Genomic DNA, 22,587 nt, shown 5'->3' with positions numbered 1-22,587 from the left:
CAAGGAAACCCAAAAACTACGACCTGTCCCACATCACAAACTCAACTCCCTTCCCTCAGCAACAACCCCCCGCGTAAAAAGGAACCCCCCTCCCCCCCCCTTCCTCTCAAAAAAAAAAACCAAAAAAACAATGGCAACCCCCACCCCCGCACCCCCCCAAGAACCACCCCCCAAACTCGCCCTCCTCGGCACCACGCCCCTCTCCTCCCCCGCCGTCGCCGGCCACCTCGTCTGCAACCCGGCCATCGACCTGACCGCCACGGTCGGCGAGGCGGGCGCCGCGCTGCTCGTCTGGCGTGCCGGCGACCAGGGCCTGGTGTCGAAGTGTGTGGAGCGTGGGAAGACGGTGGATGCTATCGCCTGGAAGGCGGATGGTAAGTTTCCTGGCTTCTTGTTTTGTTTTAGGGGTTTGGTTGTGATGTGTGGCTGACGGGTTGGTGTTTGGTGGTGTAGGGCAGTTTTTGGCGGCGGGGTGGAGTGATGGGGTGGTGAGGCTGGTGGGGTTGGAGAGTAGCAAGGCGGTGCATCATATCAGGGTGGTGGGGGGGCGCGATGGTGGTGGTGGTGGTGGAGCGAAGATTGGGTTTATTGCGTGGGGGAGGAATGCCACCGGGGAGAGTCAGCGGAGGGATCGGGGGCTTGGGAAAGGGGGCGAGCAGGAGAGGAGGATACTGCTGGATGGGGAGCGGACGGGAGATGTGGCGGTTGATTTGCCGCGCGAGTTGGTGTTTCTGGAGGCTGAGACGTCGTTGCCAAAACTCAGTCCGTTGCCTGCTGGCGGGTCGGGGTAAGTGATCGCTTCTTTTTCCTTAGAGATGAGGTGTTTGCTGACTTGGGCAGAGATGACATGTTCCTGTTTTCGTCAACAGCATCGCTCGAGTCTGTGTTTCGGCCTTCCAGGGCTGAGGAAGCTGATGATGTGCATGTCATGGTTGTGGGAATGACTGACGGCGGGATACATCTTAGTATCAACGACTCGTTCGTCATCGGTACGGCAAAACCCTCGCCCCGTGGCGACGACGAAATATTCCACCTCTGTGGGCACAGCTCACGCCCGGAGAGTTCAACTCACATGCTGTTGCTCAGGCCACAAGCAAGTGATGGTACGACATTGTATCTGGTGCCAATGAACCTCGCCTTTCTGGACTCCTCGCCGGCCAACCTGTCGCTCTTAGCCTCCAAGACAACCACGTTGCAAAATCTGCTGCGATATCTGAAGTCTACACAGTCACACATGGTTAGCGATTGGCAGTCGACGCGGGAGTTGCCTCGGCGATTTATGGCTGGGGTTGAGGATGATCTCAAGAAACTGCCCAACGGAGATATGACGGTCGTCCAGGCCCTCTACCACACGGTGGTCACCGGCCACGTCTATGAGCCCGTGAAGGAATGGCTTGTAGACACCCTCGGCGAGCGAGTAAGTATGACTTGGACAAGTATGAACCGTAATCCAAAACTGACTATAATTTTAGGGACACAAACGCTGGGAGAAGGCGGTGGTAACCGGTCTGACCAGTCTTCGCGGCCTAGTCCACGGGAATTTTATACCAGCACTAGAAAGGTGTGGCGCCATCCTTAGCCGCCTCCTCGGCATTGCACGCTTCCATGGCCCCAGGAAGAACATCGGTTTCGATGAGGCCCAGATTATGAAGCTCATGGACATTGTTTCGTGTCTAATGATGGTTTCTCACAAAATCTTGACGACCGTTATGGACGAGCTGGAATACTTCAACGCCTTCTCGATTTGGCTGCGGCTGGAAATTGACAAGCAAGGGTCATCTTCAGTCACCGAGGAGCTCTCTGAAAAAGAGGCAACGATGGACAACCCCAGGGTGCTGTCATACATCCAACATTACCTGGCTAACAGCCCTCTGTCGGTTTATTTTGACGAGGTTGCCAAGGAGGATTACATCAAAGATCAGGAGATGGTCGCGCCGGGCGTGTCTCTCCTAGATCTGTTAGACAAGCAGTTAAGGGAGCAGGAGGGAGGCCGGCCATACATGAAGGTGTTTCCTCGCATCGACTTCTTATTGAACTACCTGGTCACCAGCAGCAGCGCTGTGTTTGATGGTATCGCCAACGCGGAGAAGCAGGGTGTCAAGTTTGGCCAAGCGACCGAGGTGTCGGTCGGGGCAAAAATATGGAAACATGATTTGTGGATGGGCCGGCCTTACAAGAAGGTGAGTCTGCTATCCTGAGCTCGGGTTATGGATAACTGGCTAATTGATGTTTTAGGACCACTCGGCACCGACGTTTACTGCGATAGTCGCAGAAGATGACAAGTCCAAGAGTTGGTTTTAGGCGTCTTTAGGGATATGGCCCTCTAAGCTAACGTATCGTTTAGTCTGTATTATTCGTACCGACGTCCCGCTTGAAGCAAGCGCCAACAACCCAACCTCAACGAGGGCTTGTGTGCTAGGGTTACCCGATGGCGTAACTATTGTTGACCTCGAGTATCTCGACGACAAGTCATTGTTGGTATTGTGTAACCGAAAAGGTAAGAACGGGCCATCAAGCAAAGCAGCAGGTCGTGTTAACAACAAGCCAGAAGAGCCGAGGTCGGTTCTCCTACGAATCGCATATCAATCGCCCCATATGCTTTATCAAGGGTACACAAAGGGGCAAACGCCTCCCGTGTTAGGGTTTAACGGCACGAACAGCGCGGGGCTTGGCTCATGCATTGCCTTTTCCCACATGTCCAGCTTTACCCCTATTCAGATGGTGGTTCAGAGGCCGAGCAAGCTGAGAGGTGAGATTCCTGCCAGAGTTTGTCTTCTGGGGCGAGACAAGGCCATGTATAAGACCTATGCACTTCCAGATGACTTGGATGACGGCAATGAGCAATCTTAGCAGCATACATGGGCATCTCTCGGACGATAGAGTGGGATAGGCGCTGGCTGAAAGAGTCACGGTGCGAGACGGAAAACGACTAATGAGGCATGTATCCGTTGGTGTAATTCGTGGCCTAAATCTAGCAAAATATTAGTAGCATGCATGCCCGGTTTGCCTGTGTGCCTGGGTCCCAATTGTTGTTGAATAACCCCAAGTCGGCTTTCGGGGTAAAGGGGGAAAAGGCTGCCGAGTGCCGCACTGTGCAACCTGGGCGGTCTCCAAGGACGGGACGCTAACCGTTAGCGGCACAACCCCGGACCACCTCACAGGCGTTCTGGAACGGTTCTGCAGCGGCTTGGCTTTGAGCTCCTTTCAACTCAAAGAGCCCGAGAAGAGAACGTCATTGGGTGCCCGTTTCGTTCACATTGCCGCGATCCGCCAACGAAACCAACGAACCAACACCAGACTGCTCTTGAGCATCAGCACCAACTTGTGATTTCCGGTCGGGGATATACACAATACTACCCACAATGACCAAGCTTGGATAGCCATACTTTTATTTTAAATGATTGATATTCATTGTTGCAGGAGTCCAACCTGAAGCAACCCGTCTTGGTCTTGGGATCGCCCGTGGCTGCACAGCAGCTCCCGACGGGAACACAAGATACGACCTCAACCTCCGCTCTTTCCGCCCCGATCCCCGAATTCGAGATGAACGAACCGACAATCCCACCGGCGGCAGCCCTAGGAGGTTTACGACCGGCGGCGACGATGCCGGCTACAGCAGCCTCCGGGCCGAACCAACCGTCCTCCCAACCATCATCCTCCCAAACCTCTCAACAACAACCACAGCCACAACCCCAAATTCAACTCCCTCCTGCCCCTTCGCACACCGGCCCGGCCATCCCCGTAACCCTCACCGAAGCCGCCCTCGACTCACCGACCTTCCGCGCCACCGCCGTGCACTTCTCCGACCAGCTCGACGCCATCGAACGCTGGCTGGAGAGCTACGCCCGCAGCACCTCGAAGCTGGTGCACGACGTGCTCGCGCTCGAGGACACGCTCGGCACGTACCTGTCCAAGATCTCGCCGCCGGCGATCGCCTCGCCCGTCGACTCGCACGTGCTCGACGCCGACTACACGCTGCCCGCGCTGCGGCGCGCCGGCGACGGCGCCCGCGACTGGTGGGGCGGCATCCTGGCCGTCGTGCGCCGCCTCGAGCCCGCCAGCGTCGAGCCCATCCGCGCCTACGTCCAGGGCGAGCTGCGCGCCTTCCGCGACACCCGCCGCGTCCTCGAGGCCGCCCAGAAGACCTTTGATGCTACCCTCGCCCGCTACGTCGGCCAGAGCAAGACCAAGGAGCCCAGCTCGCTGCGCGAGGACGCTTTTGCCGTCTTTGAGACCCGCCGCGCGTATCTGAAGGCGAGTTTGGACTACTGCCAGATGGCGCCGCAGGTGCGGGCCGGGCTGGATAAGCTGCTCGTGCGCGTCTGTGCCGACGTTGGGCGGGAGATGCGCCGCGCGCGGGAGTCGACCGGCGTTGTTGGGCAGAGCGCATGGGGTAATGAGCTGGAGAGGATTAGGGGTTGGGCGAGAGAGATGGAGATGACCGAGGCTGTGTTTAAGAGGGAGGCCCAGATTGCGAGGCGGGATATTGGCGAGAGTACCCTGGCCGTGTATAAGCCGTCGAGGGAGCTCGAAGACTACAGCATCTCGACCGTGCCGTTCCTGGGCTCCAAGGGGCCGATGAGCATCCAGCGGAAGGACCAGGTCGCCGTCATCTCGGAGAAGCAAGGGTGGCTATTTTTGCGCGTGCTAGCTGGGAAGCCCGTCAGGACGACCTGGACACGCCGGTGGTATTATTGCCGCGATGGTATCTTCGGGTGGTTAATCCAAGGCCCCCAGGGCGTGTTACAGGGTGACGAGATCGGAGTGCTGCTGTGCAGCGCAAGGCCGGCGGTCCAGGAAGAGCGCCGGTTCTGCTTCGAGATCAAAACCAAGACGCAGACCATCATGCTGCAGGCCGAGACGCAATCGCAGCTGATTGAGTGGCTCGAGGTGTTTGAGGTGGCCAAGAAGAAGGCGATCGAGGCTAGCATGGGCCGGGATCAGAGCTCGCTCGTTGGAGGGACCGACCCGGCCTTCTCAATTACTCCGCCGTCGATTCCGGAGTTCTCGGCCAAGATGCTCGACAACCTTGACGAGGCCGGCGCGGTAGAAAGGCAAACGACTCTCCCCGTTCCTGGCCAAGACGGAAACATGGTGCGCGCGAGCTTCGACGCTCCTCCCCGCAGGGCGATTACTACACACCTTGGCCGGGAGGATGGCGAGAGCGGACGGGAGCATGCCGCGCGCATCATGCAGAAGCTGGATTTGCACCGAAAAACAGCCTTTGCGGGCTCGGACCCGTCCGGCACGGGGACAACAGGAGCTAGCATGGCCTCGAGCACGGCGACCTCTCCCCATCTCGGACACCCTCCTCCGCTGCGCGTCCCCAATTCCCTGCTCGACCAGACCCCGGGAAGCCTGGCTCCTATCACTTTGGCAAGGCCTCCCGTCGCGACAAATCTGAGTAAAACTGCTATCCTAGCAAGTGCCAACGCAGGATCCTCTCGGGGCCTGCCGAGCGCGGTCCTCGCCAACTATTGGGGAAGCAGTCCATATACGTCCATGTACTGCCCCGGCCCCTCGATCCCTAATACTCCCAAGCCGGACATGAGCGACCCCTTCGTGGCCACTGCTATGCCTCGGACGCCAACGGTCGAGAAGCTGCCCGCCCCCGCCAACTCGCACAGGAAGACGGTGAGCGTGGATGCCACGGCTGCAGACATCCGAATCCGAGAGCAGGCGCCGTCAGAGAAGTTCCCACTCAACTACCCTCCCGAACTGAGGGCGCAGTATGCGCAGTTCCGGCTGTTCTTCCCGACAGCGCTACCAGACGACAAGCCCGTGTTGGTATTCAACGCCGCTTGGTCCAGCGCGTCGCCCGACAGCAAAGACGCGGGGATGGCCGGTAATGGGCGCATCTTCGTCACGCCGGACCGCATGTACTTTTACGGTCACCAGATGGGCTTGGTTGTGGCGTACGCCATCAACCTCGACAGCATCACGGAACTGACGGCTGCCCCGGGCCGGGATTGCGATTTCATCTTCCTGCATCTAAACCAGGACATGCCGGACATTACATACTCGCGCATCACCATCAAAGTGTTCCTAGAGGACTTTTCGCTCCTTCAGTCACGCCTCAACCTCTTGGTTGATGATCTCCAGGCGGCAGAGCCGATGGAGCTGTCCGAGATTATCGCGACACTGTCAACCCTGAACAAGGAGCAGGACGACAAGCGGAGCCCCAGCGTCGAGAGCTGGGAAGAGATATCATCCAACACGCCGGCCGACAACGGCACACCATTTGGCAGGCCCGTCCTGAGAAGGGGACATGAATCACACAACCGATCCAGGTCGGGACGCGGGCTGAAGAAGTCGAACCATAAGCTCCAGTTGCCCACGAACCCGGTAATATACGAGCCCGAAGGAATGGGCAAAAGCGTGGCCGAGCGGCACTTTGAGATTAGCGCCAAGTCATGCTTCCATGTGCTCTTTGGAGACAAGAGCTTCATCCTCCCCAAGCTTTATTTTGAGCGCGGCGCGAAGGACATTACCCAAGGACCTTGGGAGCTGAAGGACCACGGTCTCATGCGGCGGCAGTTCCGCTTCAAGGTTGATTACGTCGACATGCTAGGCCGCAAAAAACCCGTCGACGTCACTGACTCCCAAACCATTGACGTTTTTAACGACCACATCACCTACGTAGTCACGCACATCAAGACCCCATGGCACCTGCCACACTCGCACGCCTTCAAGCTCGTCACCAAGGTGGTCATCACGCACCTCGCCAAATCCAAGTGCAAGCTGGCCATCTACACCAAGGCCGACTGGTCCAAGACGCCCACCTTCGCCTGGAAGAACATGGTGCAGCGGCAGGCGCTCGACGACGCGGCCAACGATGCCGACGAGGTCGCCGACATCGCCACGGACCATGTGCGCAAGCTCGGCCCGCACAGCCGCACCAAGCGCGCCATCCAGGTGTACGGCAACATTGGCCAGCAGACCCAGATCGTCGTCTTCTCGCCCGACACGACCCCCGAGGGCCAGCAGCTGCTGCAGAAATCCGGCGCGGCGGCCGTGCGCCCGCGCACGCTGACCGACATGATGCTGGAGACGGGGCGGTCGTTTATGGAGAGCGCCATCACCAGCGTCATGATGTGGGCCTTTGCCGCGGTCCGGCGCATCTTCAAGATTGCCAGCGCCAACAGGCTCATCCTGCTGCTGCTGGCGGCGAGCGCGGCGTATAACCTCGTCGTCATCTCCCAGGCCAGCTCGACGTGGTGGGTCGAGCGCAAGTCGGCGCGGTACATGAGCCGGCTGGGCGTCGGGCCGAACCTGATGATGAGCAAGGCCATCTACCTGGCCGACCTGGACGAGGCAGCGGGCAACAACAACACCACTCTAGTCCCTCGCAAGGGCGGGAGCCAATGGTACGTTCCATCCCCTCATCTCCCAATAACCCAGCCACCACGTAAGATACTAACACTACAACCAAAAAACCAGCTACGACACCTTCCAAACCCTCCTCAACGCCACCGCCCTCAGCCTCGACGCACCCTACCAAGACACTACACCGCGCGCCGAGTTCGGCTCGGCCACCAGCCAGGCGACGGCGCGCCGGCTCCGACGCGTGCGCCAGCGCATGGGCGCCTACCGCCACGACCTGCTTGTTGCTATGCGTGTTGTTAATAAGGTCGAGCTCGAGATGCTGCACTCGGAGTGGGAGAGCTGGCTGGCGGGGGAGACGCGGCGCTGTGAGAGTGTGGGGGATTTGTTGGCCAACGGTGGGGGTGGGGAACAGAGGGGTGGTGGTGGTGGGGGTGAGAGGGGGGAGGCGCCGGTGCAGAGTGTTATGCAGGGTGAGGAAGGTGGTGGTGGTGGTGGTGGTGGTGGGGAGACACAGCGCCGGGCTGTGTTGAGGGAGTGGTTCGCAGAGTATTGTTCGAGTTGTGCGGCGGAGGAGAGGAAGGCTTTGCAGAGGATGGGGACGACCTTTTGAGGTTGGGAGAGAGAGTGTCAAATGGGATAGACGGGGGGCTGGGGGTGTTCTGCTGCGGATATAACAAGTTGTAATCATAATTCGCGGCTGGATAGCATAGCATTAGTTAGCGGGAGGCCGTCTTCGCTGAAGGACTAGGGCGTGGCCGGCTACAGAGCGGAGTATATCAAGATTGTTTTCTGCTATTTATCTTACACCATTCTGGGGTGTGTGTCTTGCTTTGGATTAGTATCGGCGGGCTACGTTTACAGGGTAGAACCTCGCCCGACCCAGGTGAGCTTGAGCATCAGGACGTCCGAGAAGTGAAGTAGGTTTGGTATAGGGGTAAATGCTGCTCTTTAGGATATCTTCAACTGCCGCAAGCTTTCTGCTGCGCTATTCCATGAACTTACTGTCTCCTCCGTGTCCTGCATCTTCCGAGTCACCGTGTCCTGATGATCGAAGCCCCGGGGGGACCAAGCGCGGACTGCTAATGGCCATTGCTCGGGATATCAGCAACCTCGGTTGGTACTCTCGAGCACGTCACCTATGCCCTCCCGATAACAGAGGGCTGTGCACCTCTTCACGTGGTAACGGTCCGAGCTCGATCCTATTCTCAATCCTTCCTTTCTTGATAACGAGGACCGGGCTCGGGAAGAGACCAACCTCAACCGAGTAACCGTCCACATCTACACCGCGGAATTCCATTTGACTTCCAGCGACATTCATATCTCTGGATTTCTAGATCACATCATGTTTTGGCTACTGTTCCAAGCCCTCGCGGCTCTCCCGACCTTACTATCAAGCGTCCTGGCCGCGGATGAGGCGAACGGCATCACGGCTGTGGACCGGACGGAGGAGCCGGTGGTGGATGAGCCCGAGGGGCTCGGGTTGGTTTGGGTCACGGTCTGGTGCTGCCTGATTTTTGTGTTGATGAAGCAGGAATGGAGGGCTATATATCGCGAATGGGTGGACATGCAATTTCGCTTCAGACCGGTGATGAATTTCCACTGGTAAGGAGGGCGGACACCTCATGGCAAAGGGTAGCATGTATGTGTCATTGGATAGACACGAGTACTGTGTCCGAGAAGGACCTGGATAGGAGATGTAGCAACAGATAAATTACGAGAAATCCTCCAGCGAGAGGTGAGAAGGTCCCGTACTCAAAAAGCATTGCAGAGTGTGATCTTGTCTAGTACGCTGCTGCGCTCCGGGAGGAGACAGCGCGCATCCTGGCTCAAGGACAGCCCCGGGGCGGGATGGCTGAACGAATCAGGCAGAAGACGGAGGAAGAGAGAGAAGTTGGAGGTCGTGATAATATAGTCAATATTATCAAACACAGTAGATCCAAGGCGTCGTCGGCCTGGGATGTGTGTTGGGAGTGCACGGAGTTGAAAAAAAGAACAATTCGTCCATGTTATCTCGGGGTCTTAAACACCAGCGAAAAAAAAAATATAACGCTTCCGCTACGCCTCCAAGGCAACGCGGGGACTATATATGTCGTGTTTGCGAGATTGTTGTCGTCTCCAAGCCCGAACGGCTTCCGGGAGATGTTGGAGTTGGTCGGAAAATTTTGGTGCAAATTCCAACACAAAAGACTGGGCTTGAGAAGGAGCTATTGGCAGCTGACAACGAATGACCGCAGTTTGACGTGTGGATACCGGGGTTAGGGTTCTTACTGCCCGAGTGCCCCCACCCCTCCTTGTGACAGACAAACACATACTACAACAACATAACCACGAAGAAGCCCATACAAACAAGCAAGTCAAATCAAATCTATTATCTACCATGGTCGACCCACTATCGTAGAGGCCCTTTCCCGTTTCCTCTTCAAGCCTAAGGATCCTAGTCAACCGGTTTATCCCGAAGAAGCTCAACCCTGGGGGCTGCTCAACGGGTTTTGCTGGGGGTAAAGGCATTGTTCTATGCTGTTTTTCGCGGAAAATGCGGCCCGAATGGATCACGCCGCCCGGTTTTCCTTGTCCTAAATCCGAAATATCAAACGCTTGCCGCTGAGCAACCATGTCGAGTACCATCTCGTCGTTCCAACCCCGAACGCAAGTGGCTGCTCAAAGGTAGATCATGTCGTCACGCGCCGCTGTAACATGTCAGAAACACGAATCTAAAGGAGGAAATACTGGGGAAAATAAGGGTTCTTACGGCCTGTCCCGATCCACTTCACCGGAACGCCAGTGAACTCCTCGACGAACCTGACGTACACCTGCGCTTGCCGCGGGAGATCCTCCTAGAAGATATTAGTAACAGGGATATCTCGGGATATGAGGTGGGCGTACGAATTTCTTCACCGCTGTCGTCGGTTTCTGCCAGCCCTCGAACTCCCTGTAAACAACTCCGCAGCTCTCAAGATACCCAAGATCAGCCGGGAAGTACTCGAGCTCCTTTCCTGTCTCGGGGTCCTTGTAGGCTACGGCGACTTTGAGGGTGGGGAAGGTATCGAGGACGTCGAGTTCTGTAGGTGTGTTAGTGCCTCAGCGAAATTGCTCGATTCATGGCGGGGCATACTCGTCAAGTTCCATGCCGTGTAGTAGTTGACCGAGGCCGAGTACTTCAACACGACGAGGTCGAGCCACCCGCATCTCCGTTTCCTGCCGGTGGAGACACCCCATTCGCGGCCAATATCCTGCAGCTTCTTGCCGGCCTCACCAACATCTTCTGACTTGAAGATGCCCTCTCCAACTCTTGTCTGCGAATTGTTAGCGGTAGCTAAACTGTAAGGCTAAGGGTAGGACATACTGTGTACGCCTTGGCAACGCTATCTCGAGGATTAGCAACCAACAAGGTGACGCAGTGGTCGGAGAAACTCACCCAATGATTTCCCTGGGAACTAACTGTTAGCAAGTGGGCATGCCTAGAGCGACGAGTAGCGAAAAACTTACTTGATTCTCCTCGGGTTGACCGCTAGGCCGGTAATAACACCGCCCAGCCCGGTATTGCTGCTGGTGACGAACGGGTATGTGCCTGGATCACCTATCAGCGCTCGCTCTCACCGGCGACTTCCAACAGGGCGTTCCCACCGTAGTCGATATCCAACATCAGCGCATTGGCACCCTCGATCAGGATGTCCACGCCGCTTGCCTGCGCCGCCTGCATGTAGTTGACGGCGTCGACAACAAACTCGGGCAGCTTCTCGCGGTAGTCGCGGAAGCGCGTGATCTCCTCCTCGACGTCGTACTCCAGCAGGTCACCGAACCGCTTCTTGTAACCCTCCGCTAGCCTGCGCAGTTTCGTTTCGAAGTTCTCCTGGTCGAAGATCTCGTGCACCCGTATCCCGTTGCGGGCCGCCTTGTTCGAGTATGAGGGGCCGATCCCGCGGCCGGTCGTGCCGATCTTGTTACCGGCCAATTCCCTCTCCTCCAAGCCGTCGACGCGGGCGTGCAATTCGAGGTTGACCTGGGCGCGGTCACTGACAAGTAGGTTCTTGCGCGCGTGCGACAACCCCTTCTCCTCGAGGGCGGTAAGTTCCTTGAAGAAGGCCTGGACGTTGAAGACGACGCCGGAGCCGATCAGGTTGGTGCATTGCGGGTTGACGAGACCCGAGGGCAAGAGATGGAAGCTGGCGAGAGGCAAGGTCAGAATCGATTCAGGGGTAGCAGGAAACCGAAGATCTCGTACTCGTAGGACACACCATTGGCACTGCAGACACGGTCAATTAGCCTCGTACAACATTGGAATCACACATTGGAAGCATACACGACAGAGTGGCCCGCATTGTGGCCGCCGGCAGCGCGGGCGCAAACGCGCGCCTTCTGGCAGAGGATGTCGCTGAGCTTTCCCTTACCCTCGTCCCCTAAATCGCGAATCTCTGCGTTAGCGGAACAGTCCCAAGAATTGTCCACTCGAGCACCACCTACCCCATTGGGAACCTAGAATGATAGTCGCCATGTTCAAAGAAAGCCAAAAACGGCAAGGAATCAGTCCCGAATTCGCGATCCGCTCGTCAAACGGAGAAAATTTTGTTGCGAAGTTTAAGCACCCTTTTTCCAAGGTGATACGCGGGGTTGGTGGGTCCCTGAGTCACCAGCGGTGTCGCTGTCGCGGTATCGCCAAACGCGGGGCAATTGCGACTGAACATGGAACGCGGGGCAACGCCTGGGTCTTCTGTAAATCCCTCTCATCTCGGCTCCGAAACCGGGTAACCACTCAAATCACTTCTCCGGCCGCAGTGGTCCAGTCATTGACCGCCGTTTGTCCGCAAAGCTGCCACCGATGCTCACCGACGGAAATGGTAATTTGCTCATACTTCCACGAAGCGGCTTGTTTGAGAGGGGCAGACCTCGCTTGAATACCGAACCACGCGGTGAGTGCAGCCAAAACGTGGGGGATGGTTACTGCTCTTGGCGGCGGCTTGTTAGCGCGCACGTCATCCGATCTGGCCGAGATCCGACTCATCAAACATCATGAGCTTCATTGGTCCAGGAGGGAGGCTCCTTAGAGCCGAGACCGGTTTGTGTCACCAGCCCTACGGCTTCTTTACCTGTCGGCTTTGGGCCGTGTGCATACCTATCGGGCCTCGCCGGGCTCCGCCACCATCGACCAAAACACGCAACTCATGACGGTCGGGACATATTGGCAAGTCCCATGAGGTGGCGAGTTCCCCAAAATTGAAATGGTTGGGTGAGGACTGGACTTTATTTTCACCCGAAGTGAGATGCCGGGAGAGAACTCGTGATATCATAGACTCATCAGTGCCATCCCATACTAACGCAGACCCCGACTTGAACCGGAGAAAGACAATAAATGACAGAAGAATTCGATTTGACACACAGTTCATTTTGGATGTACAAAGGAGGCAAGGTCAGTTGATGAATGATCAAGAAGTACGTATCTCAAACCCAGTTTCCATTCCCATTACCTGTGAGCAACACATTCCTGCCGCAAGGCTGAGCGTGTCGTCTTAAGTATCTTGTCCGTTGCATCATCACTTTGAACATTCCGAAAAGAAAAGAAGAAAAAGAAGAAAAGGTCTTCCTTGTCATCTGCAATGGATCAATATACAGCGATTATAACCATGCCATCTTCTACCTCGAATAAGCTGCGGTCAGCCGCTAGAAAACGGAATGAGGCCCATGTAGGTGCGTTCCGAGATGATTTAAACCGGCGCCCAGGTAGAGGGGAATGAAGCTGGGAAGCGATAACGACAGGAGAAGGTCTTCTCACAAAGGCGAGCACTCTACATTACCAATAATGTTTTTAAATGGCCACATCAAACATGTAATACCTGATGTGACGATAGTCCATTAAACCCGAGCTACTTCTCGTCGCACATCTACACGAGCTGGGATGCCCCTTCGAAAGCGCGAGGCTGGGATTATGGCCAGATAGTAATCTGCATGGATATTGCCGTTTCGCATTTCATTCCAAAGAAACAATGTGCCAGTTTCCTTACCACCGGCACCTTGATTGGTAAACTCGAAACTCTGACTGGCTTGGGGTTGAGAAGGTGGCCTCAAGGTCGTGTAAGTGAAAGCACTGACCACCACCTGCCTTTTTCGACGCTCACCCGGGGCTTAAGCCAATCACGAGCCACCACTTTACTACTGAGGAGGGAGCACCGGGCCGGCTGGAGTTGCTCTTGTTGGCAACGGGCCGATATCACGGGCCGATGGATGGGCACAAGAAAAGGTCGGTGAACAGTCTTTCCAAAGCCGAAGCCGAGGATAGCGACAAGTACTTGTATACAGTCGGGAATCACATGCGAAATGTAAAAAAGTGTTGAGGGCAACTGGATGAGAAAGGTGCGGGGTTGCACTCTGCGTGGCGACGTGCCAATGCTTCGCTGGTGTGCCCATCGGCTCGACAAGTGTGATTCGAGGTGCGGAGACGTCTCATCATCACGGATCTCGCAAAACGAAGGCTGAATATGGGCAACGTGACGGCCTTCCAGAATCTGTGCCAAGCCATGAAGTCCCGGGGAAGCGGAAACTTGCGGTGCAATCATGCAGCCGCTTGCGGGTTTGAGGCTGTTGGGGAGGAGTGGGGACCTTTTACTTTTTTGTTGAATCCAGTTATCCAATAGCAGTGGCGCCTCAACCCTTGTACGACATCGCCCTGAGCGCCCTGCCTCGGTCGATCAGCTCTGGATGGAGACCCCGACCGGCTGCAACATGGATCGCGTGTGTTTTTTGATTTCTTTCTTGGGTCATGGAGCATGTGACAGTCGCAAAGGTGCTGAAACCCTTCATTTACACTCCAACAAGAGGTTGTCGTTGGTCACATTCTCTTCGAATCTTGACCGAAGCACGGTGGTCGAGCCCCGACTTGCGGGACGGCCCAGCTCGCTCCACTCCCATCCCTCGGTTCGGTCTGCGAGCCTTGGAGGAGATCACACATTCCGGCTCTTCGTCATTGCCAATCGATTTGCCTTGTTGGGGAAGAGCCAACATCACTGTCACTGCGCCCGCAGACTGACGCGACAAGGTGGTACCGGGCCAATGAGGAAGTGTTCTCTTTCATGCCAGGTCCGCAGTCCTGGCCCTCGATCTTGATATTCGCTCAGGTTGGTATGGACGAAGTACCGGATGAGCACCCTCAGACCCCAATGCGGTGTCCTTCACGGCCCTCTGGATATATGGATGTACACACTACACAGCATTGCTATGGGGCCACGCACGCAACGGGCGATGTGCATGCTCGTAATTGATTGCCGGATTGTGACCGAGGCGAGGAGAGGTTCGCAAGGGAGGAGCGTTCCAACGGAAGGTGAGAGAGGAGAGAGGAGAGAGGTACATGCCAACCATCTGATGAAGCTGCAGCAGTGTTTTTCCGTCTCTTGTCAAAGCTGCTCAACCCCTACCCATTTCTCATCGTCCGTCTTCTTCCCCCCTCCATCCCTGTTTTCACGTGCCATTTGTTTATGTACTCGTCGCCCTTGACCTCATCAGAGAGCACGGAGGCGAGTCCACAATCAGACCCCGGCGTGTGACGTGCAGATTTGGCGGGAAAAGCGTTGAGGACTTTTTTCGTTATTCACAAAACGAACTGCTCTTCCACTGCGCACTTTCCTTCCCAAAATCTCTTCGGCAATCTCGCAATCGAGTTGATCAGCTCACGAACCGCGAAAATGGCTTTCGAATCAGTCTCCATCTCGCTGCCGCAGGCTTCCCTCTTTCAGTTCCCTCCCAATCCCAATTCGGGATTTGTACCACCACCACCCGTTGGCAGCACATCCTTCGCCCCGCCGGTTCACATCCCGGATCACATTTACAACGCCGTCCTTGACCCCAAGGTGCCCATCACAATCGCCGCCGTTTATGCCGTGACAGCCAAGGCTCTCAACGCCTACAACAAGTCCACCGGCAAGAAGCCCTGGGCTATCAGCAAGACCCTGGCTTTCCGCTGGTTCGTCATTGCTCACAATGTCTTCCTCGCTGTTTACTCGGCCTGGACATGGTGGGGGATGATGGGCACCATGAAACGCAGCGTGGTCAGCCCACTCGGGCCCGAAGGAGTCTCTGGCTTCGTCGATTCCATGTGCCGGGTCAACGGTCCCGCCGGTCTGGGCAATGCTGCCTTCTTCAACGATGACACCAACTCGTGGCAGACGTTCTCTCCCGAGCCCGTGCTGGATGGCGAGGGCGTCCCTAGCCGGTTCGCCGCCGGGCGCATGTGGAACGAGGGACTTGCCTTCTACGGCTGGCTCTTCTACCTCAGCAAGTTCTACGAGGTCGTCGACACACTCATCATCCTCGCCAAGGGCAAGTACAGCTCGACCCTGCAGACCTACCACCACGCCGGTGCCATGATGTGCATGTGGGCTGGCATGCACTACATGTCGGTGCCCATCTGGATCTTCGTCTTCTTCAACTCGTTCATCCACGCCCTTATGGTGAGTTTTCCCCGTGAAATCTGTTAGCTGTGAGGGGGAACTGTTGTCCTGACGAAATGTCACAGTACACCTACTACACCGTGACTGCTTTCAACGTCCGCGTGCCTGTATTCATCAAGCGCACCTTGACGTCGATGCAGATCACTCAGTTCCTGGTCGGTGCCTCGTGCGCCATGGTGCACTCTTTCATTAACTACAGCATTCCCGTCATCTCTGGCTCCCAGACTGACGTCCCCGCTTCTGCCGCCTCCGCCGCCGCCAACGGTTCCGTGGTTGCCGCCACCGGTGACGTGGTCGACAGCGTCAAGGGCACTTATGCGCGCCAATCCATGCCCTGCATCACCTCGAGCGGCGAGACCTTCGCCGTCTGGCTCAACGTCTTCTACCTCGCCCCGTTGACCTACCTCTTCGTCTCCTTTTTCGTCGAGAGCTATCTCCGCCGCAGCAACGCCAACCAGTCCCAGAGCCGGGGTGCTAATGCCGGCGTCGCCGCTCGCCGCCTGAGCAACAATGTCCAGCTCGCCGAGAAAGCCGGCTGGGAGGCCGCCAAGAATGTCGAGCGCGAGGTGTACGGCGAGAGCAACGAGGAGGCCATTGTGTCCGAGACCAAGAAGACCAGCGGCCGGGTGCTGCGGAGCCGGAACTAAAGGAGTTGGGTCGACGGTTATGACGACGGCCAACAAACCAGCAAATCTTCCACCAGGGGTGGAGGGTTGTACTATTCATAAACTCGCCAAACTACGATACGGCGAGTAACGGAGATAATGCAAAGGGAAGCAAATCTGGTGTTCCCGGTCGGCACAACGAGCACACGGAAAACGGAAAAAGGGAAATGCCGGCCTGATTTACGAGCCATGATGATACAAGTCCACGCGATGGAGTGGTACACAGGTACACACCTGTGACTGCTCGTAGTAGAGGGATGGGATGGCGTCATGTTGGCAGAGAGGGGCCTCACGTGAGGATCAAACGTGACATGGGGCGGGAGAGATTAAAAAAGTTCATTAGCATCTGATTTATGGTTACGAATGAAGATGCATGGGGGAGTACAGCGTCGGGCGCAGGTGGGGGGTGCATTGCATTGTTACATTATCTTTCTTGTTATTTAGGAACGGGGACTGGGGAAAATGGAAAATGGAAGTCATGTTTGCATCAAACGTTTCGCCATCAAACCAAACCTTATGTCGTGATGCCCGGTCATCATGTGACACGGATACGAAAAGAGCGCCGATACCGAGGACGCAGTGACAGCAAGAGAGCATGGGCGTTGGAAAGACGCCAGCCGATCTGACCGCATATGTATGTACTCGATGGTCACGCAGGTTACTCCGTTGGCTCGGGTCGCTCAGCATATGGCAGATGAGGCTCTCACCTCCCGACGTCAGACTAACCGTGCCTCCACTTCCCCCAAGTAAGCTACCTAGTATTCTACATATCACGGGTACCAGGGTCAGACGCAATGATGGTGGTGTTATCCGCAATTTATTTCCACTCGTAGCACACGCGTCATTACAATATATGCTGTGCCATCGCTCATCCCATGTGCAAACCTGGAGGGCGGCCCCCCTAATGGGATTCGCCATCCTCAATCTCCTTCCCCATTCATCCCCTTCAAGCTCCCGTTCTCATCCCCAACGCTCATAGGTGAAAACAACCATACAAGACGGCAGCCTGCAAGAAACAAAAAACAAGCACGCCCAACGCCTTTCTGTCAAAGCAAACGCCGATGCTGCCCAGATGCATGCAATGCCCCGAGCGGCCCAATGAATCGACCCAATGAAACAACAACCTGGCCCAACCAGAGGACTCGACAAGAAAAACAAACTGACCGGGTTATATCAACGACATGACTGCAAAACCCGGAATAAAAAGCCAGAGGATAAAAAGCGAAAGATAAACCGGAAGATGCAAAAACATAACACAAACAGTCTCCCCCAAATCATCTTCTAAACCCCCTTCTGCTCCCACAAGGGTATATCCTCCAAAAACCACCCCCCGCTCCTCCGTTTGCCTGATTGCGCCCATGCATGTCATACTAAGAAAATGGCCGGACGGATAGTGTCCCGTCCCACCCCCCGCCCCTGGCAATGAAAAATCTAGCAAGTGCTCAAAACCAAGCCGTTCTATGCTGTAGCCGTTCTAGTTTGCCTGTTTGGGTATGCCCGTGCAATCTCCGGTTATGCGAAATCTCCGTCCTTTCTCAGTCTTGTTAGTCGTCGTCGTCTACGCCGCTGTTGCTGTGTGCGGTTGATGACCAGTTCGGTCGTCTCGTCGTTCAAGTGTTGTTGTCTGCCGCATGGCCTCAGAACGTGCTCCAATTCCAGTCTCGGGGCACGCTGTGCGCGGCATCGGGAGTGTGCAGCGGCAGGCCACCCATGGTGGCGGCGGTGGGGGAGGCGGCGACGGGAGTGCTTGGGGTTTCGAGCTGAGGGTGGTGGCGGGCGCCGTTGGGCGAGTCGGCGTTTGGTGGTTTGCCGATCGCTAGCCTCCGCCACTCCCTGAACTGCGCGTAGCAGTGGCCGCACGAGCGGCTGGGCACGCCGCGGGGGTTGAAGTTGGTGTCCTGATCGAGCGGGATCTCGAAGACACTGTGCTGGTCGCAGAAGATGTTGCCGCACTTGCGGCAGTGGTGGCGGCGCGTGAAGTAGCTGAAGTACCGCTTGCAAGTCGCGTGGTCGCAGATGGTGGACTCTTGATCGGGCTGTAGTACATGTCACGTTAGCGTTGGTCATGACGGTTGAGCCGCACTCCACGCAGGGAACATACCTTCCAGTGCCTCCGAGTGGGCGCACCTGTGGGCTTCGGGAACTGGTCGAGATTCCAGATGCTGTCGACGGATTTGGCGCTGTCGCCCGTAGACCGCCTGCTCAGCCGCCCGAATGCGCTTAGACCACCGAGGCTCATGAAGCTGCTGCTCGGCCGCAAGCCATCCTCGAGAGTATCATTCTCATCCTCGACGTTTGGCTCGAGCGGTGCCGGCTTGGATGGGAACTCGGTGGGGCGTAACACGGCGGGGACATACAAAGGCCGGATTTGGCGGGTGATGTAATTCTTGGAGGATGTTGGTGAGATGCTCCCCGGGGTCCCAAGAGGCGAGACGGGGGAGTTGTATTGTGTGGACGCGGGGTAGGTGGTCGTGATCGGGGATGGCTGGAATGGAGCTTGTTGCTGAGGACGATACTGCTGGCGCTGCTGATGGGCAGGCGCATAGAAATGATTCTGTTGCTCTCCCGGTAGCCGTGGCATTATGAAATCGGTCGCCATGAGGGGATCGTGGTCGCGCCCTCTCTATCGCAAGTGGTGATACGCCGCAACGCGGGTGTAGCGATAAGCAAGACAGTGGGGGTCAAGAGCACCCGCGCCGAGGCGATGTACAGATCTGGAGTTTCCGAGTCCTCTCCACACTTTTTACAAGGGACCCGGGAAGGAAAAAGAGGTACAGGTTTCACTCAGAAACATGCCCTCATATGGAGGCGCGTTGATGAAAATGGTCGAGTGTCAAAGATTTGGATCGAAAGACAAGAGTGGCGAGGAACGGTCAGGACGGCAACAGCTAACCGAGATGGGCTCGATGCCGAAATACGCTGTGACAAAGGATAGTTATCGGCGTTTGCTCGGTCGGCACTCTATTGAACTGCCGAGGAGAAATCCGGGTTGTCTTCGCGAGGGGTCAGGTTAGGCGGCGAAAGCAAGTCGCGTTGTTCTCGAATAATGTGTCAGGGAGCTGGAGAGCACGGTGGCTGGAGGTGACGGTCAGGGAAACAGCCCGAGGGCGTTATCTTTTCTTATTGCGGGTGGGTCGGGCGACACCGAATAGGCAAGGGTCCATTACAGAACGACACGAATAAATGCGGGATCCGAGCTTGGAGCACCAGATCTCATCCCAGGCTGGGCAAAAGTCGCGGTGGAACCAGGGATTAGAAGCCGTGGGCGGAAGGAACGTCGTCTGTGAAACCCTAGCCCCTGTCATGATCACGAACGGCAAGTGCTCATGCTTCTTACTCGAGAGAAACGGAGAAAGGCCTGCCTTCCGGCTCAAGGCCAAAAGCTATTACCTGGAAAATCCATCGAGGTTCTCTCATCAAGAGATCATTCGCATGTCGCCGGCACGAGATCCATCAATTGAGGCGATGACGACCGTGAACCGAAAATGAAATGTTTGCCGTTTGGTTTCCAGGTTGCGCCGTGTGTGGAGGTTATAAGTGACACTGTGCCGTCACCGTCCGCCGCGGACACATCCAATGTATACCCCTGATCCCTGCAACTCTTGTGGTCGTCGTGGCCTGGATGCCCTCGCTTTGGGGGAATGTCTCAAACCAGCACTGACTCGGCTAAGAACGTTCAACGCTCCTTCCTGCACACATCTCTCGGGACGCATTCCAAGATTCTGGGGTACTATCGAAAAGACCTTCAAATCGTGGAGGGCCGGGCTAAATCGCGATTTGCCGCCTTAACGGGTCAGAGCCGTCATGAGCGGAAGGATATCTCCGGCCAAGAGGTCGGCGGATTTTTCAGCCCACAGAACAACTCGAGGACTTGACATGCTATTACCGAGTTTATCCATGAACTGGTAGGTGCATCTCTTGGCAATGTGGTCTTGACGTACCGTGGCATATGTACATAGAGAGTTAAGCGGGTCCATAACCTGGCTGGGCCTTTGGTCGGTTCCGGGATCTGGCCATTTTCGGCGGCGGGGAAGCTTTTGGCCGATGTAGCCTCGCTGCGGAGGTCTCTTGTTTAGCGCTGGCGTCTGACCTGCGCAGGCCGACGTCCAGTTCGCCAGGATCCCCATCAGACGGCATCACACCCTCAACAACCTATTAGCAAACTGTACTGTCATCGAGTGCTACAACAACAACACCTCTGAAGCTATTTTGATTTTGGAACCCCGCCCCCGACGACCGCAATTCCGACAGATACGAGCCGCAGAATCGACCCGGCGTTGACCCCGTCCGACTTGCCCCACATCCCCGAACATTGCCGAAGTCATCACCGACTCGGACAGCTCGCGCATCTGTGCCGTTTGCTGCAAGCGATCCACTTCCCGCCCCAGCTGTACATAGCGGCCGGGTCTGCAAGCAAATACTGCCAATAGCACACCCATACACCCAGCATCATGAAGCTCTACTACGTCGGCGTATGTTTCACCTGCCCCTACTCTCAGGGGCCGCCGGCTAACGGCATGCCAGGTCCTCGACAACACGAAATCGCCCGCACTGCAGCTATGCGCGGCGCACGAACTTAGCGACTTCTCGCGGTTTACCAGAAATGAATATGGGAACTTCATGACCATGATCAGCAAGACCGTCGCCGAGCGCACGAATGCCGGTCAGAGACAGAGCGTGGAGGAGCAAGGTGCGTTTCAGATACGATAAACCACTAAATGCCGGGCTATTCTCACGCGCGGATTAGACTATGTTGTCCACTGCTATGCTCGGTCCGAGGGCGTCGCTGGCGTGGTCATCACCAAAGACTACCCCCACTTGGCGGCCCACAGCGTCCTCTCCAAGCTCATGGACCAGTTCCTGTCCGAGGTCCCGCTCGATAAGGTCAAGGCCGCCAACAAAGACGGCGATGTCCAGTTCCCTGCCCTGCAGGATTACTTGAACAACTACCAAGACGCGAACGAGGCGAGCAGCATCGCCAAGATCCAGCAGGAACTGGACGAGACCAAGATTATTCTCCACGATGCCATTGACAGCGTATGTCTCACCACAACCGGGACTGCGGTATGCGAAGTATTAACCTTTGACAGGTCCTACAACGTGGCGAGAAACTCGACGATCTCGTAGCCAAGAGCTCCGATCTGAGCACGCAGAGCAAGGCGTTCTACAAGTCGGCCAAGAAGCAGAACTCGTGCTGCATTGTGATGTAAATCGGGGCGGCGGACAAATATTGCCACGTCTGCATCCGCTACATCTCGGGCCGCGATAATTCCGCTTCCGTTTTCTAAGCCTCTGGGTTCTCGTAAGGAACCTCAACTAGCATCGAGCGGGAGCACGTCAACTTTGGGGTTGTAGGCCTCGGGGTCCGCTTGCCGGCTTGAATAAGGGGCGTTGAGTTCGTCCCGCTAATTCTTGCTGGTGCCCCTCTGCGATGACCGTTTTGCGGTCGAGGGTCAAGGGAGGGGCCCGTCTCCTTTCGGTATGTCGTTGGGTAGGCTCGGTGGACCGTAGCCAGGGCGGCGGAGGGAGATGGGACCGTTGAGCGGGTCTGATATAATGATACCTCACTGAACATAGCAAGATAACGACGGGAATTAAGGAACACGAAGCCAATACGCGTGTAGAGGGCGCACGTACGTGAACGACGGAGGAAACGCTATTGCTTTCCAGCGAAGCAAATGTGAAGAGGTTCATGCCGGATGAGGACACTGAGAAGAGACCGATATATTCACTTACCGCGGTAGCTAGGTACCTACCTCGATATACCAATTCTTCAAGCCTCCTGCATCAAGCGTCATGCAAAAGCTGCATCTCTTATTAACACGGTTACATTGCATTTCTCCAGATTCCCAGATGGCACACCACCACATCCGCGAGAACCGCCAGTCCCAAATATTCCATCCGAATCATCGTCGTCACTCATATGAGTGTGTTTGGGTCATGACGGTGTCGATCGGGCCGTGGAAGATGCTGAGAACTGATTGGCGCACCTGTGCAGTTCAAGTTTGTTTGTCTCAATTGTCTGTCTCTGTCTCAACTTTAGAAATGATCCATCACCTTTCGACTTGAGAGCTTGGCCATGTACAGATGTACCAGGGATAGTGTAATACGGCGGGTTTGTTTCTCCTCTTTCTTATTCCACAACCCCCACCTTCTGGTCC

At 56.2% G+C, this 22,587-nt stretch overlaps 8 protein-coding genes across 8 annotated transcripts; 5 read left to right on the top strand and 3 right to left on the bottom strand.

Annotated features, from left to right (window-relative positions):
- Positions 1 to 130: 130 nt before the first annotated feature.
- On the top strand, positions 131 to 3,006 carry B0H64DRAFT_424367 (anaphase-promoting complex, cyclosome, subunit 4-domain-containing protein; the record flags this gene model as incomplete). Its single annotated transcript, XM_062805644.1, has 7 exons — positions 131 to 374; positions 454 to 787; positions 841 to 1,417; positions 1,473 to 2,180; positions 2,236 to 2,290; positions 2,345 to 2,497; positions 2,549 to 3,006. The coding sequence occupies 7 exons, from the start codon at positions 131 to 133 to the stop codon at positions 2,848 to 2,850; spliced, it is 2,373 nt and encodes a 790-aa protein (XP_062659230.1). The 3' UTR covers positions 2,851 to 3,006.
- A 537-nt stretch (positions 3,007 to 3,543) lies between these two features.
- B0H64DRAFT_460308 (uncharacterized protein) lies at positions 3,544 to 8,127 on the top strand (the record flags this gene model as incomplete). Its single annotated transcript, XM_062807467.1, has 2 exons — positions 3,544 to 7,367; positions 7,441 to 8,127. The coding sequence occupies 2 exons, from the start codon at positions 3,544 to 3,546 to the stop codon at positions 7,934 to 7,936; spliced, it is 4,320 nt and encodes a 1,439-aa protein (XP_062659229.1). The 3' UTR covers positions 7,937 to 8,127.
- Position 8,128: 1 nt separating this feature from the next.
- On the top strand, positions 8,129 to 8,655 carry B0H64DRAFT_152446 (uncharacterized protein). Its single transcript, XM_062798458.1, has one exon. The coding sequence runs from the start codon at positions 8,265 to 8,267 to the stop codon at positions 8,592 to 8,594; it is 330 nt and encodes a 109-aa protein (XP_062659228.1). The 5' UTR covers positions 8,129 to 8,264; the 3' UTR covers positions 8,595 to 8,655.
- A 1,251-nt stretch (positions 8,656 to 9,906) lies between these two features.
- Positions 9,907 to 11,980, bottom strand: B0H64DRAFT_152400 (Adenylosuccinate synthetase). The gene is made up of 11 exons (XM_062798456.1): positions 11,788 to 11,980; positions 11,627 to 11,723; positions 11,549 to 11,569; positions 10,951 to 11,489; positions 10,813 to 10,894; positions 10,742 to 10,753; positions 10,670 to 10,688; positions 10,439 to 10,619; positions 10,210 to 10,385; positions 10,076 to 10,160; positions 9,907 to 10,013 (listed from the first exon to the last, which is right to left on the bottom strand). The coding sequence occupies exons 1-11, from the start codon at positions 11,816 to 11,818 to the stop codon at positions 9,985 to 9,987; spliced, it is 1,272 nt and encodes a 423-aa protein (XP_062659227.1). The 5' UTR covers positions 11,819 to 11,980; the 3' UTR covers positions 9,907 to 9,984.
- Positions 11,981 to 12,306: 326 nt separating this feature from the next.
- B0H64DRAFT_152404 (uncharacterized protein) lies at positions 12,307 to 12,879 on the bottom strand. The gene has a single exon (XM_062798457.1). It carries the CDS (start codon positions 12,705 to 12,707, stop codon positions 12,396 to 12,398), a length of 312 nt encoding a protein of 103 aa, XP_062659226.1. The 5' UTR covers positions 12,708 to 12,879; the 3' UTR covers positions 12,307 to 12,395.
- Positions 12,880 to 14,871: 1,992 nt separating this feature from the next.
- B0H64DRAFT_152369 (GNS1/SUR4 family-domain-containing protein) lies at positions 14,872 to 16,896 on the top strand. Its single transcript, XM_062798454.1, has 2 exons — positions 14,872 to 15,761; positions 15,827 to 16,896. The coding sequence occupies exons 1-2, from the start codon at positions 14,997 to 14,999 to the stop codon at positions 16,406 to 16,408; spliced, it is 1,347 nt and encodes a 448-aa protein (XP_062659225.1). The 5' UTR covers positions 14,872 to 14,996; the 3' UTR covers positions 16,409 to 16,896.
- Positions 16,897 to 17,929: 1,033 nt separating this feature from the next.
- On the bottom strand, positions 17,930 to 19,121 carry B0H64DRAFT_152385 (uncharacterized protein). Its single transcript, XM_062798455.1, has 2 exons — positions 18,528 to 19,121; positions 17,930 to 18,462 (listed from the first exon to the last, which is right to left on the bottom strand). Exons 1-2 carry the CDS (start codon positions 19,023 to 19,025, stop codon positions 18,064 to 18,066), a joined length of 897 nt encoding a protein of 298 aa, XP_062659224.1. The 5' UTR covers positions 19,026 to 19,121; the 3' UTR covers positions 17,930 to 18,063.
- Positions 19,122 to 20,877: 1,756 nt separating this feature from the next.
- Positions 20,878 to 21,636, top strand: B0H64DRAFT_373896 (Longin-like domain-containing protein; the record flags this gene model as incomplete). Its single annotated transcript, XM_062802298.1, has 4 exons — positions 20,878 to 20,898; positions 20,951 to 21,116; positions 21,174 to 21,463; positions 21,517 to 21,636. 4 exons carry the CDS (start codon positions 20,878 to 20,880, stop codon positions 21,634 to 21,636), a joined length of 597 nt encoding a protein of 198 aa, XP_062659223.1.
- Positions 21,637 to 22,587: the final 951 nt, after the last annotated feature.

This window comes from Chaetomium fimeti (genome assembly GCF_033439085.1).
Source record: "Chaetomium fimeti strain CBS 168.71 chromosome Unknown B0H64scaffold_4, whole genome shotgun sequence".
In the NCBI taxonomy this organism is placed as follows: Eukaryota; Fungi; Ascomycota; class Sordariomycetes; order Sordariales; family Chaetomiaceae; genus Chaetomium; species Chaetomium fimeti.
Note: the sequence above shows the minus strand (reverse complement) of the source record. Positions and strands in the feature narration are given on the sequence as shown.